The sequence below is a fragment of the Triticum dicoccoides genome, chromosome 3A (genome assembly GCF_002162155.2).
Source record: "Triticum dicoccoides isolate Atlit2015 ecotype Zavitan chromosome 3A, WEW_v2.0, whole genome shotgun sequence".
Taxonomy (NCBI): Eukaryota; Viridiplantae; Streptophyta; class Magnoliopsida; order Poales; family Poaceae; genus Triticum; species Triticum dicoccoides.
The window spans coordinates 136,557,753-136,570,756 of NC_041384.1; the positions used below are offsets into that span (position 1 = coordinate 136,557,753).

The 13,004-nt window shown below is 50.9% G+C and overlaps 1 protein-coding gene across 1 annotated transcript; it reads right to left on the bottom strand.

Moving 5' to 3' along the window:
* Positions 1 to 1,614: 1,614 nt before the first annotated feature.
* Positions 1,615 to 7,816, bottom strand: LOC119267590 (jasmonoyl--L-amino acid synthetase GH3.3-like). Its single transcript, XM_037549006.1, has 5 exons — positions 7,495 to 7,816; positions 6,602 to 6,953; positions 6,404 to 6,505; positions 5,230 to 6,047; positions 1,615 to 2,460 (listed from the first exon to the last, which is right to left on the bottom strand). The coding sequence occupies exons 1-5, from the start codon at positions 7,787 to 7,789 to the stop codon at positions 1,907 to 1,909; spliced, it is 2,121 nt and encodes a 706-aa protein (XP_037404903.1). The 5' UTR covers positions 7,790 to 7,816; the 3' UTR covers positions 1,615 to 1,906.
* Positions 7,817 to 13,004: the final 5,188 nt, after the last annotated feature.

A 13,004-nucleotide genomic window follows, 5' to 3' on the forward strand; every position in this document is an offset into this window, starting at 1 on the left:
CGGCCCCCTCAAACTTGTACATAGCTCTGTAATTGCCCCGGATTACATGTTTCATTACGCATGACCATGTACTTACTTTAACGCCGTATATCACTTCTTCTACCCGTACAACCCAAATGTAGCCTACCGAAGTACACCTGTCTGGGGCCACACTGTATCGAAGAATTTGATTGATAAGACAATATGTACCAAATTAATATCAACAAATCCACCACTAGATATATTTGCATATGTATTATTCCGTATTGTAGTTCTTAACAATTTATCTATATATTTCACAAAAAAACAATTTATCTATATATTTGTCAAACTGATAAATAATTGACTTCCTAATTAAATTTAGATGTCGTCTACTTTGGGATGGAGGGGAGTACCTAGTTAAGAGGTTGGTTAGTCAAAGTGACTGCGAAAAAACCCAATATCTAGTGAAGTTTTTCGAAATTATCAAAAGAGATAACGGTGTCATAATTTTTATAGGCACTTACGATGTGTCCAGGCGTGACCAGGTAGCGTCATATTACCCCCAGATTTGAGATGGGTTTAAGGTACACCGATCCGTCCGGGCGTTTAGGATGAAAATTAGGGATCCGTTTTGGGTCAGCATTTTTTGACCAGACACTAGTTAGGAGAGCGTTTTAGACGGTTGAGGGTGAAAAAAGTAGAGGATCCGGCTGTAGATACTCATATTCAGCCACGAACCCTCACATCAACCATTCAAGCGCCTCATGCCCTCATCGGCATGTGCCGCGGCGGGGCTGGCCCCAAGCGCATCACGCCGTTTCACGGCACAGGTCGGCCAACTTTGCTAGAGCTACGGACATTTGTTACAGGTTGCAATCTACAGGAGTACGTGGGGCAAACTAATTGGAAATTAACGGGGATCACACCACTAAATTCATGAGGGAGCAGGGATTACAGGTGGGGCCATAGTCGTCCGTAGAGGGTAGCCTGTATGGTGCTGCCCGTAAGTTTAGAATTCTCGCAGGTCGGCCGGCCGGCACGTAGGGCACCCACAACCCACGCGGGCACGCGGACCTGTGCGCCCATGGCCCTTGGCCATCCACGAGCATATCCCCAGCGGTCTTGGCCCGGCCGGCCTTCAATCATCGATGAGGACGATGCCGCCGCTTTTGCGCGAGTTGCTGGTCTGCCGCCACGCAATGCATGTGACGTGCCTGGGGAGCCCGAGCGAGCGAGAGAATGCTCTGCTCTCCCAACCGCAGGCAGGCAGAAAGTATGCGCCCGTTGTCTCTTTGCGTTTTCTTCAGTGGTGCACTCTAGTTCGAATCCTGCGGGGAGAGAATTTCTGGTCCTCATTCGGATGAGCTTCTTCTATAAAAATATGTTTTGAATGCCAGTGTTCATAGATCTTATTTTTTTACTTTGCGTTTCCTTCTGGACTTCCGGTCAAGAGGATTATTGCATGACCAGCAGCAAATTGGAATCGTACGATGATCCACCCGCATTTTAAAAAAAATCGTGCGATGATCAACCCTAGTCCCACTGTCAGTTTGTAAGGGGTGCCACGAACTGTACAGGAACCATTCCCAGATCATTGAGTTGGGTACATCCGTGCATGTGGTCGGACGGATCTGATCGAACATGGCAAGAAAGTATCCCCAAGACGAATATACTCCTACTAGCCAGCCTTCGTTACCAATGGTGCATGCTGGCAGATGCTGCGCGGACAACTCGACAGGTTTATATTTGATACATACACCTTGCAAACATGCCACATGCGTGAGACACACCACACATACACTTTTGGCCGGTGGCCACACTTTGCAACATCACTGTCACTCACACACTCACACACAGACACAACCTCACCTGCATGCGGACAACTCTGTACTGCTCTTCCCAGACAACCGTGCATGATGCATGTACCCTGTAACCACCGCATGCGTCAGTCGTAGGCGGCGCTGAAGAAGGCCTTGGCGGTGCAGGCGGCGAGGATCTGGAGGACGCCGGCGTTGGAGCGGGCGACGCAGCGCGGCGACTTGAACTGGCTCACGGGGGCGCCCAGGGAGAGGTAGTGGCGGAGCACCCGGTGGAACGTCCCCCGCTGCAGCACCCGCAGCTCCAGCGGGCCGATGGCGCGGGACCGCCGCGACCCGACGTAGCCGGGGTCCGCGAAGGCGCGGTCCAGCTCGTCGCAGCACCCCTGCAGAGCGTCGGCGCTGGCGTCGGCGGCGGCGGCGTTGAGCTCGACGAAGACCACGTAGTGGCCCGGGTCCGACGACATGTCCGCGTGGCTGGTGTAGTCCACCACCTCCAGCTTCTCGGCGGCGAGGAACTTGGCGGCGGCGGCGTCCACGGCCAGCTGCAGGTCCTGCTCGCTGTTCTTGTCGATGTTGATGGACAACGCCAGGTTCCGGCGGCACACGAACTTGAGCTTGGGCGTCGCGTTGTGGAACCCGGCCACCCGCACCACGTCGCCCAGCCTGTACCGGTACAGCCCTGCCAAGATACGCATTTCGCCTTCAGAATCACTACATCTCTATCACTGACTGTGGAACTTTTCTTGCGATTTTCTGACAGAGGAAACAAACATAGTATCCATCGAAGCAAGTACGTACTACAAATTCATGATAAAATGATGGGCCAGCATGAGACAAACAAGCAATGATGCAAGCAGAATTCTCCTATTTGTGACACTGGCCCGGACCCTATAGTTAGTTGTGGTAACGGATTGGACATGTACCGGCAACCTGTGCGTGCGTGCCCACCTGTGCTGTGTGTTGCACCGGTTCTTATCCAGTTATCATCTGGCAGGACACATCATTTCCTGTAGGTTGATGTGGCGCCCATGCTCGACCTCATCCGTGGAGCCATGCAGGTGAGGCGACGCGACGACAAATCCTACTGTTAACTGACGTAGTACTGAAAACTAATACAACACTAGGATAAATTTTCCGGGGTAGATCGATAGGGAGGTTGGGAGTGTACGTGGCTTCAGATGACGGAAGAGTTTTTGTTGTCTTTGATCTTAGGTTTTGTTTGACAGTTGCAGGCGTTGCACTCACATGTGAATGCGTGTAATGACCTGCCGCCTGCCGGCCTGGTCAAAGTTAAATTTTTGTTAACCTGCTCCGGAGATTAAATACTACATGGATTCCAAGCTACTCCATGGATGGAGTAGCTGCTAGCTATAGGGATCAAGAATGTCGCCTCCTCCCTCTCTAGAAGAAGAAAAAAAAAGGTGGCTACGGTTTTCACGTAAGTGCCGCTGGTACCCCTCGCCTTCAGGTGCCTTCCAACACCAGAGAGGTGGGGAAAACCCTGGTTTGAAGTTAGCAGTGTTTGGGCCGTCCTAGCTTGGGCTAGGCTCAGTGGCGGCGCCAGGTTCTAGAGGGTGGGTATTCATTTTGAAGAAGGGTATTCATTTTGCCTAAATCATCACTATTTTGCAAAAAAATTCGCTTGTTTTATATAAAATTTCAATGGTTTGTCAAAATCTTGGGTATTCAACCGAATACCCAAGAAGACCCCTGGCGCCGCCCCTGGCTAGGCTTCAGTTTGGGTGTTTAGGTCAGTGGCGAGCAATGACATCATCGACAGTGTGGAATACGATCTATGTGTCTTGTCGTCGTTCTGGCGATGCTGATTGGCATTGGGAGACGGTGCATCAAAGCTTGAGTTAGGGCTAGATCTTGGGTTTCATTTGGCCTACATTTCTTCTAGGTGATCTTGAACGAGTTATTTGCTGGAGAGGAGAGTTGACGGCTCATGGTTTCGCCTTTTGCCTTCTTCTCCTTTCGGCGCTGCACGACAATTTCAACTTCGTCGGAAACCCTAGTGAGATAAAGCTTGAGTAGACAGATTTGGGATGATCATCCAACCCCCTTTGCCTTCTTCTCCAGGACGACGATCTGATTCTCAGCTTGCTATCACCGGCTTCTCCTGGCTCGGACCGATGACTTGCCTCCGCCACATCAACAACGCTACCCCGGCACTGCGGGCGTTCTAGAGATGCAAAGGTGTCATTGAGCTTTGCTCACGGCGTGTTGCCGACGAGTGCAAGAGGAAGGTGGCGTTGATATATCAAAGGACATATATTTCATCTTATGCCTTAGTAAGGATAGTCTTATAAAGGTTGGGCAATTTTAACATATGACCTTGCCTTCTCGCGGGCAAGAATGATGAACAGGAGCAAAGGGACAGACCGCCATGCCTCGCATATATATTATTACCGGTCCACCGGTTCAACACCTAATCTATGGATATTTTTCACATAAACTCCAACGTGTTAGATTTTGACGCATTTTGATTCATTAACCTCCATCCCATAATATAATACGTTTTTGCAAGCTATCCACACGCCACACTTTCTAGGCTTGCTTCTCTTTGTATGGAACTTGCATCAATGATGGGCGGGCGTAAGATTTATATTGGAACATCGAGTGCTAAGTCGTGTCTTGGCCAGGGCTACATGTTTGGTCTTTGGAAAAACAACGAGCACTTGATGCTTGGTTTTTTGGCTCCATGTGTTGAACGATCATGTTCATTCCAGACCATGCTGAAAAGTCCTCGGACTCTCATCACCTTTTTGTATTTTCCCGGCGAAAAGGACTTGCATCAGCCGTGTCGATTAACGTACTAGTCAACAAAGTTAATGTATGCTCGACGGTGTAACTTTCATACAGATCACCGATCACAAGCTACTATATACGTGACAGTAACGCCACAACTAATACCCACCGTAGCCGCCATTTTCTGCTTCGTGGAGCATGGTGACAGCGCAGTAGCACTGTGTTCGACTTTGGTTCACAAGGTCAGAGGAGAGAATCCATGTCGCTCCAAGAATGCTCGCCAATATACGTCGCAACCAAACGGGGTCTAGTTCATCGGGCGGCTTATTTGGTGACCAAATTGACCCACTAGACTGGCTAGATAACCGGGCAGAAAATGTTGGCGTCGTACGTCCACCTCAAAATCTCTGTGCGTTTCGACGGGAATCCATCGACAGGCGACCGTCTTATCTACCTAAAAGCTAGCCATTTGGACAGTGGAGGCTCCACTTGGTTAAGTTAAGACCTCAGTGAAGGACTCATCACCCAGCACAAGCACAAGGGTTTGGAACCGGAGGGCGACAGGCCAAGTCAATGCCCCCCTTGCCAAGTCAAGTCAGATGGAAGAACCTTGGCGGGTTCATGCATGGACTCACTCCATGGAGCGTACGTAAAAGAGGCAAGGAGTTAGGGTGGTACAGTGGTGCGTGCGGCGTACCTGCGAACGTGGTCATGACGACCTCGTAGTGCTCGCCGGCGACGACGTCCGTCAGGCCGACGGGCTCCGACTCGCCGTAGCAGGCGTCGGGGCCGGGGGCGGCCGCGCAGCCGGGCCGGAGGGGGATGAACTCGAAGTAGCCGATGTCGGGGAGCACGGTGAAGGTGGCGGACTCGGGCGGCGCCGCGGGCTCCACGTTGGCGCCGATCCACCCCTCGGACGCGCCGTACTCGGCGGCGACCAGCGGCAGCCCGCCCGCGTAGTGCCGGAGCTTCTTCACGTAGTGCTCCATGGAGCCCGTCATGATGCCGTACACGTACTTTGCGTTGGGCCACAGCGCCGGGATCACCCCGTACCAGTTGCTCAGGCCGGCGCACCTGCGCGCCACGGCGTCGGCGAGCTCCGGGTTCGGCCCGGCGAGGAGCGCCGACACGGCCTGCCGGACGGCCGGCGAGGTGACGCGGGTCGGCGAGAGGGCGCCGCGGCGGATGTCGGCGCAGAGCTCCTCCCACACCCGCTCGAAGGTCTGGAAGGCGAGCACGACGCTGTGCGCGAAGGTGGCCGACACCATCTGCACCTCGCCGGCGGCGAGCAGGCCGCAGAGGAGGTGGCAGTAGAGCGACTGCGCGAAGTCGGCGCCGAATATCACCTCGTCGGGGCTGCAGCACTGCGACTGCACCGCGCGCATCGTCGCCTTGAACTCCTCGCTGCGGTACACGTTGGTGGTCGCCGTCGTCGCCGTCAGCCCGCCCTTGGTCGTGAACTGCCGGCTGCTGTAGATGAACTGCAGCGCCTTGCCGTCCTCCACGGGGAACTCCCTGCCGTTAAGCAGTCACCATACATACCTCATTAATGGAGATCACCAGCCGAAAAACCTTCACTGAAACTAGAACGAAACTGACGAGCCGACGGTACAAGTGAAGGAACAAAAGGAGGTTGCAGTCGTACGTTAGGCTTGTTGCATCGATCATGGATTTAATTCTAATAACAGGTTATTCTACGATTGATTACTCCATTCCAACTCACAGATCGATCGCTACTGTTGGTTCACGTGATGTACAAATTGAGAACGGCCGAATTATGGCGGAGGACGACTCCCCGGATCGAGGCCGGGCACCAGAAGCAAGAAATTTAACTTTAAGCGAACGAAATCTGGGCTGGATTTGCTCTCTACCTGTTCCTGAAGGCGTAGGAGGTCCGGTATATCTGCATGGTGGACTTGACGAGCTCCTCGTTGAACAGCAGGTACTTGCGCTTCCCCTGCGTCGTGCCGGAGCTGCACGTCGTACATCACCATGATCAGTCCTTGAGGAGAGCTAAAAGAGGAGCTATACGCTAGGATAGGAGCCTTGATGATTAGCAAGTGGCCAACCTTAGGGAGATGGAGGTGACGGGCTTGCCGGTGAGGACGGGCGTGGCGTCGCCGTCGACGATGCGCTCAATGTAGGGCTCGAGGTCGGCGTGCGTGGCGAGCGGCACGCATTGCTTGAAGCTGGCGGCGTCGGTGCGGCCGGCGAGGCCCAGCCCCCGCAGGTACTCGGTGTTGCCGTTCTCGGCGAGGATCCGCCGCAGCGTCTCCCGCTGCACAATGGCGGCGTCCCGCGTCAGCCGCTCGAACTCGGCGATCACCTTCTCGCCGCTGAACTCGCCGGCCTTCTTCTCCAACATTCTGCCGCTGTCCACTCTCCACACCGGTCGGGCTCCGAACCTGCTGCCACGAGACGCTGCAACAACAGGAAGAAGACCGAAACCAAGTCAGAAACATGGGGGGTGGGGTTAGTTGGTTCGACTGTTGAAGAAGAGGAGGTGACGTCGGCGATGAGATTTTGTGTCCAACATCGCTCGTGTCCTCTTTTGGATAAAAAGCTCGAGCAGGACAAAATTAACAGCACGACTTTTCTTTGCCTCTTCGACCAAACACCAAGGGGGCAAACGAGAGGAGAGGATCGTGCGAGGAGAGCACCGGGAACAGTGGCCACAGGCCTGTGTGCCCCTCGCTGTCCGTGAGGCAGGCCTCCAGCTCTGCTTGCTAAACTAGTTCGGTCCAGGGACAAAGATCCAACGATCATCTCTATCCTTCCGTTTCTTTTATCCCTCTCTCACGCAGAATGATGGGGAGTCTACGCCGCGGAGACGAGCTCCCGGGAAGGAGCCAAGGGCAGAGCAGAGCAAAGGGACGACGCAAGAGACAAAGAACAGCTGGGGAACCCGAGAAAGAAAAGAAAAGAGGAGCGCGCGGCCACGAGCCGGAGCCCGCCCACTCACCTCGGGGTGTCCGCCGCGGGGCCGGGAAGACGACGGCGGCCGGGGACGCACGGGCCGCGGCAACGGACGAAGCACGGCGCGGCAGGGAACGAGGCGCCTCTCCGTCCTTCTGCGCCGCCGCTCGAACACCTAGGCGCGAAGACGCACAGGGGGCAGCGCGCGGTGCGGAGTGGAGAGTACGGTGAGGCGAGGAGTGAGGAGACGACGAGCGCGGGCGCATATATACACGCGCGGTTTTATCTGTGTGCAAAAGGGTACTGGTAGTAATATGGGAACAGACGATCTTTTTTGCCATGGGTTGTTGTTGATGGGACACGATGACGGCCTTTTCATCTTGCTGTGGCACGACACGATCGGGCTGCAGTAATACGGCGGAAAGCTTGCTATCCAGTTTTATCCATGGCTGCAAATGGGTGAGTTGAAGCTAGGAAGGGTTTGATTTAGCTTTATTGCCTCGCGGGTAGCGACAGCCATGCCGATTTAATTCCAATCACAACATCCTTGATTGTGTCCCTCAAGTAATTTTAGGATAACCCAGAGTGGATAATTATCATTTCTGTACGGACAGTCTCGTATACATGGTATATTCACTCCACTTGTAGAAAAACAAAGTTTTACACTATTTTTTTTGGGAAAACTTACGATCTAGTATTCACTAACCGTCAAAATAGTAAAAGAAAAATCAAAAATAAAAAAAGTCGTCTTGGTCAAAGACCACCTAGCGAAGACTACAAGCATTAGAGCCGGACAAACATTGTTATAGCAGACAGTCGGAAACTTGTTGTGCTAAGGTCCCACATGACCAACACACCAGAACAGCAATCGCATGCAACCGGTGAAAAGAAGCGTAGGTCTTAAGATCCTTTGTTCAAAAGAAAAATGAAAGAAAAATATAGGATTCATGTGCTTGACTGAGATCCCTAATCATATAATGACATGTTAATTATACATTTTCATGTGGTTTGACTTTGAATTGACTCTGTTTACTAGAATTCATGTGTTTTTTCTATTCCTATAAATTGAACACTTGCAAAATTCCCATATGTTTTACACATGCATCCCCACCCAATTCTTGTTTTTTTTCCTTCCCCTGTTTTTAGAATCACGTTATCCCAAGGAGCCTTAAATCAGACTTTGAAAGTTTTGACCAATGAAATTATTGTTTTAGATATTTAGACTGAGAACTCGGTAATCATACGCACATTTTTGTTTGGGAAGTACTTTATGGATAATATTATAATTTGGTTGGATTTTAGGCATACTCCCTTTGTTCCTAAAAGGAAAATATATTTGTATTTTTCATATTACATCATGTATTAGGAGATCAAGGCCAATGCATGAAGAAGTGTTTATGATCAATACCTCTGTGAGTCAATGCATAAAGCCCAAATAATCCCTTTTAACTTGTCCTTGATATGTAACTTCAAGCTATATGTTCCTTTTGGCATGGAGAAAATTAAAACAGAAACTAGTATCTAGTGGCCAAAGTTACATTGAAAGACTATACCGATGTCCCAAAGATCAATTGTTTCCCATGGACCGGAAGCAGTATATACATTTACCACCCTAAAAATGCAAAGGTGCATGTATCATGATAATACTACTTCAAAACTATATCTTTCAAATAGGAGGGCAAACCGATATCTGATAGATGTCCCTCTTTATTCTTAACTCCTAATGTAGCATCCATGTTAAATCACATCACTCTAAAAAGAACAATTGTAATATTATACCAAGAATCAATCAAATCCATTAGATCTTGATGGTTGGACCTAAGAATAGTCATGTCCTTTTTATCAAGCCAACGAGGGAGCACATGAGGTACCGGCATGGAGCACACCTCTCCAAGACATGCCCCTCCACGCACATTTTTTCGTCAACTTTATGAAACAGCCAAGTCCTCGTCAAGCTAGCGGAAGACGACAGGCTTAGAATGAACCCAGGCTTGAAGCTACCAAGCTCTTGGGCTTGTTCATGAAGGAAATATGCCCTAGAGGCAATAATAAAGTTATTATTTATTTCCTCATATCATGATAAATGTTTATTATTCATGCTAGAATTGTATTAACCGGAAACTTAGTACATGTGTGAATACATAGACAAACATAGTGTCACTAGTATGCCTCTACTTGACTAGCTCATTAATCAAAGATGGTTATGTTTCCTAACCATATATATGAGTTGTCATTTGATTAATGGGATCACATCATTAGGAGAATGATGTGATTGACTTGACCCATTCCGTTAGCTTAACACTTGATCGTTTAGTTTTCTGCTATTGCTTTCTTCATGACTTATACATGTTCCTGTGGCTATGAGATTATGCAACTCTTGATTATCGGAGGAACACTTTGTGTGCTACCAAACGTCACAACGTAACTGGGTGATTATAAAGGTGCTCTACAGGTGTCTCTGATGGTACTTGTTGAGTTGGCATAAATCAAGATTACGATTTGTCACTCTGATTGTCGGAGAGGTATCTCTGGGCCCTCTCGGTAATGCAATCACTTAAGCCTTGCAAGCATTGCAACTAATGAGTTAGTTGCGGGATGATGTATTACGGAACGAGTAAAGAGACTTGCTGGTAACAAGATTGAATTAGGTATTGAGATACCGACGACCGAATCTCGGGCAAGCAACATACCAATGACAAAGGGAACAACGTATGTTGTTATGCGGTCTGACCGATAAAGATCTTCATAGAATATGTAGGAGCCAATATGAGCATCCAGGTTCTACTATTGGTTATTGACCGGAGACGCGTCTCGGTCATGTCTACATAGTTCTCGAACCCGTAGGGTCCGCACGCTTAACGTTACGATGACAGTTATATTATGAGTTTATATGTTTTGATGTACCAAAGGTTGTTCGGAGTCCCGGATGTGATCACGGACATGACGAGGAGTCTCGAAATGGTCGAGACATGAATATTGATATATTGGAAGCCCATGTTTGGATATCGGAAGTGTTCCTGGTAAAATCGGGATTTTATCGGAGTACCGGGAGGTTACCGGAACCCCTGGGAATCAAATGGGACTTAGTGGGCCTAGGTGGAAGAGAGGAGAGGAGGCAAGGGCTGGCCGCGCGCCCCTCCCCCCTAGTCCGAATAGGACAAGGAGAGGGGGGCGGCGCCCCCCCTTCCTTCCTTCTCCTCCACTCCTTCCCCCTCAAGTCGGGAGTAGGACTCCTCCTGGCGCGCCCTCTCCCTTGGCCGGCCACACCCCCTGTGGGAGTCCTGGATTAGGGGGTCTCCAGACAGCCGGACTATATCCTTTGGCCGGACTGTTGGACTATGAAGATACAAGATTGAAGACTTCGTCTCGTGTCCGGATGGGACTCTACTTGGCGTGGAAGGCAAGCTAGGCAATACGAATATGGATATCTCCTCCCTTGTAACCGACCTTGTGTAACCCTAACCCTCTCCGGTGTCTATATAAACCGGAGGGTTTTGGTCCGTGGAACAACATCAACGACAACATACAATCAAACCATAGGCTAGCTTCTAGGGTTTAGCCTCTCTGATCTCGTGGTAGATCTACTCTTGTACTACCCATATCATCAATATTAATGAAGCAGGACGTAGGGTTTTACCTCCATCGAGAGGGCCCGAACCTGGGTAAAACATTGTGTCCCCTGCCTCCTGTTACCATCCGGCCTAGACGCACAGTTCGGAACCCCCTACCCGAGATCCGCCGGTTTTGACACCGACATTGGTGCTTTCATTGAGAGTTCCTCTGTGTCGTCACCGTTAGGCTTGATGGCTCCTACTATCATCGATAGCTATATAGTCCAGGGTGAGACTTTCCTCCCCGGACAGACCTTCGGGTTCGGCGGCTTCGCACTACGGGCCAACTCGCTTGGCCATCTGGAGCAGATCGAAAGTTACGCCCCTGGCCGTCAGGTCAGGTTTGGAAGCTTAAATTACACGACCGATATCCGCGGAGACTTGATCTTCGACGGATTCGAGCCCTTGCCTTGTGCGCCACACGGTCACGGTGAGTACGATTTAGCTCTACCATCGGACCATATTCAGGTGATCGCACCGGCAGCCGCTCCGAGCCTCAATTCGGAGCCAGTTGCGCCGCCCATGGACGGGCGGATAGACCCCGTCACGAAGGCCGTATCCTCAACGGCGATCGAGCCGAATATCGACCTTACCCTTTGCAAGAGCCGTGTTGTTAAACCGCCGGATACTTCTCCGTCCACGGACTACGAACCGCTTGTGCCCATTCCTATCGAATCCGGTTGGGCGCCGGTCATGGAGTTTACCTTCGCGGATATCTTTCAGCACTCGCCCTTCGGCGACATACTGAATTCATTTAAGTCTCTCTCCTTGTCAGGAGAGTCCTGGCCGAACTATGTCCGGCAGGACTGGGGTACGGACGACGAAGAAATTCGTGACCCACCCACCATCCATTTAGTAGCCACTGTCGACGACTTAACCGACGTGCTCAACTTCGACTCCGAAGACATCGACAGTATGGACGACGATGCGGGAGACGAAGAGGAACCACTGCCTACAGGGCACTGGACGTCCACCTCATCACATGACGTATACATGGTGGACACACCAAAGGAAAACGGCGACGAGGAACGGAAGGACGCAACGAAGGGTTGTCCCCTCGATAAGCAATCAAAGTGGCGGCGTAAGCGCCACCCCAAATCCCGCCTCGACAGAAATAAAGATCATACAGGCCCAGCGTTAGAGCAGGGTGAACCACCGCCGGACCACGGCAACGCGGAGAATCAAACCGAACAAACCAACTCTGTCAAAGATAATAGTCCGGAGGACATAACACCGGACAAACACCCGGAGCAACAAAATGCCCATCAAATGCTTGTTGCCACCGCGAGGAGTCTAAAAAGGAAGAAGCAAAGGCTCAAGGCTGCGCAAGACACACTCCAAATCAGATGGAGTAAAGTACTCAACGTAGCAGCAAAGTATGGCGACAATCGCCCCACCAAGAGTTACCCAAAGCGGAAGTTACTACCCGAATTCGATGAGGAGGCCTTAGATCCCCCGCAACCAAAAATCAAAATGGCCACCTGGCCGGATAGACGACCTCATGGCCAACATAGAGCGGCAAACAATGCCACATATAAGCCAATACGCGATCCACGCGAGGGCTCGCATCAAAAGGACGGCGCAACCAGATCCATCTATGGACCACGCAAGCGCTCTCCAGCATACAATGCAACACAACAAACATCTGAACAACGCGGCACGCCCAGATACAGGGGCGCCGCACACCCCTATGTTTCACCGATGAGGTGCTGGACCATAAATTTCCAGAAGGATTCAAACCCATAAACATAGAGGCATATAACGGAACAACAGACCCTGGGGTCTGGATTGAGGACTATATCCTCCATATCCATATGGCTCGAGGATATGATCTCCACGCCATTAAATACTTACCCCTTAAGCTCAAAGGGTCAGCTCGGCACTGGCTTAAAAGCCTCCCCGAAAACTCCATCGAAAGCTGGGAAGAGCTCGAAGACGCTTTCCG

What these genes read in the sequence shown, in the direction of transcription:
- LOC119267590 (XM_037549006.1), bottom strand. Translation starts at nt 7,789, where the DNA reads ATGGCAAAAAAGATCGTCTGTTCCCATATTACTACCAGTACCCTTTTG. An exon ending in CCCGCGGCGGACACCCCGAG is followed by an intron (nt 6,954 to 7,494) that starts GTGAGTGGGCGG and finishes CTGTTGTTGCAG; the next exon opens with CGTCTCGTGGCAGCAGGTTC. An exon ending in GTCACCTCCATCTCCCTAAG is followed by an intron (nt 6,506 to 6,601) that starts GTTGGCCACTTG and finishes TACGACGTGCAG; the next exon opens with CTCCGGCACGACGCAGGGGA.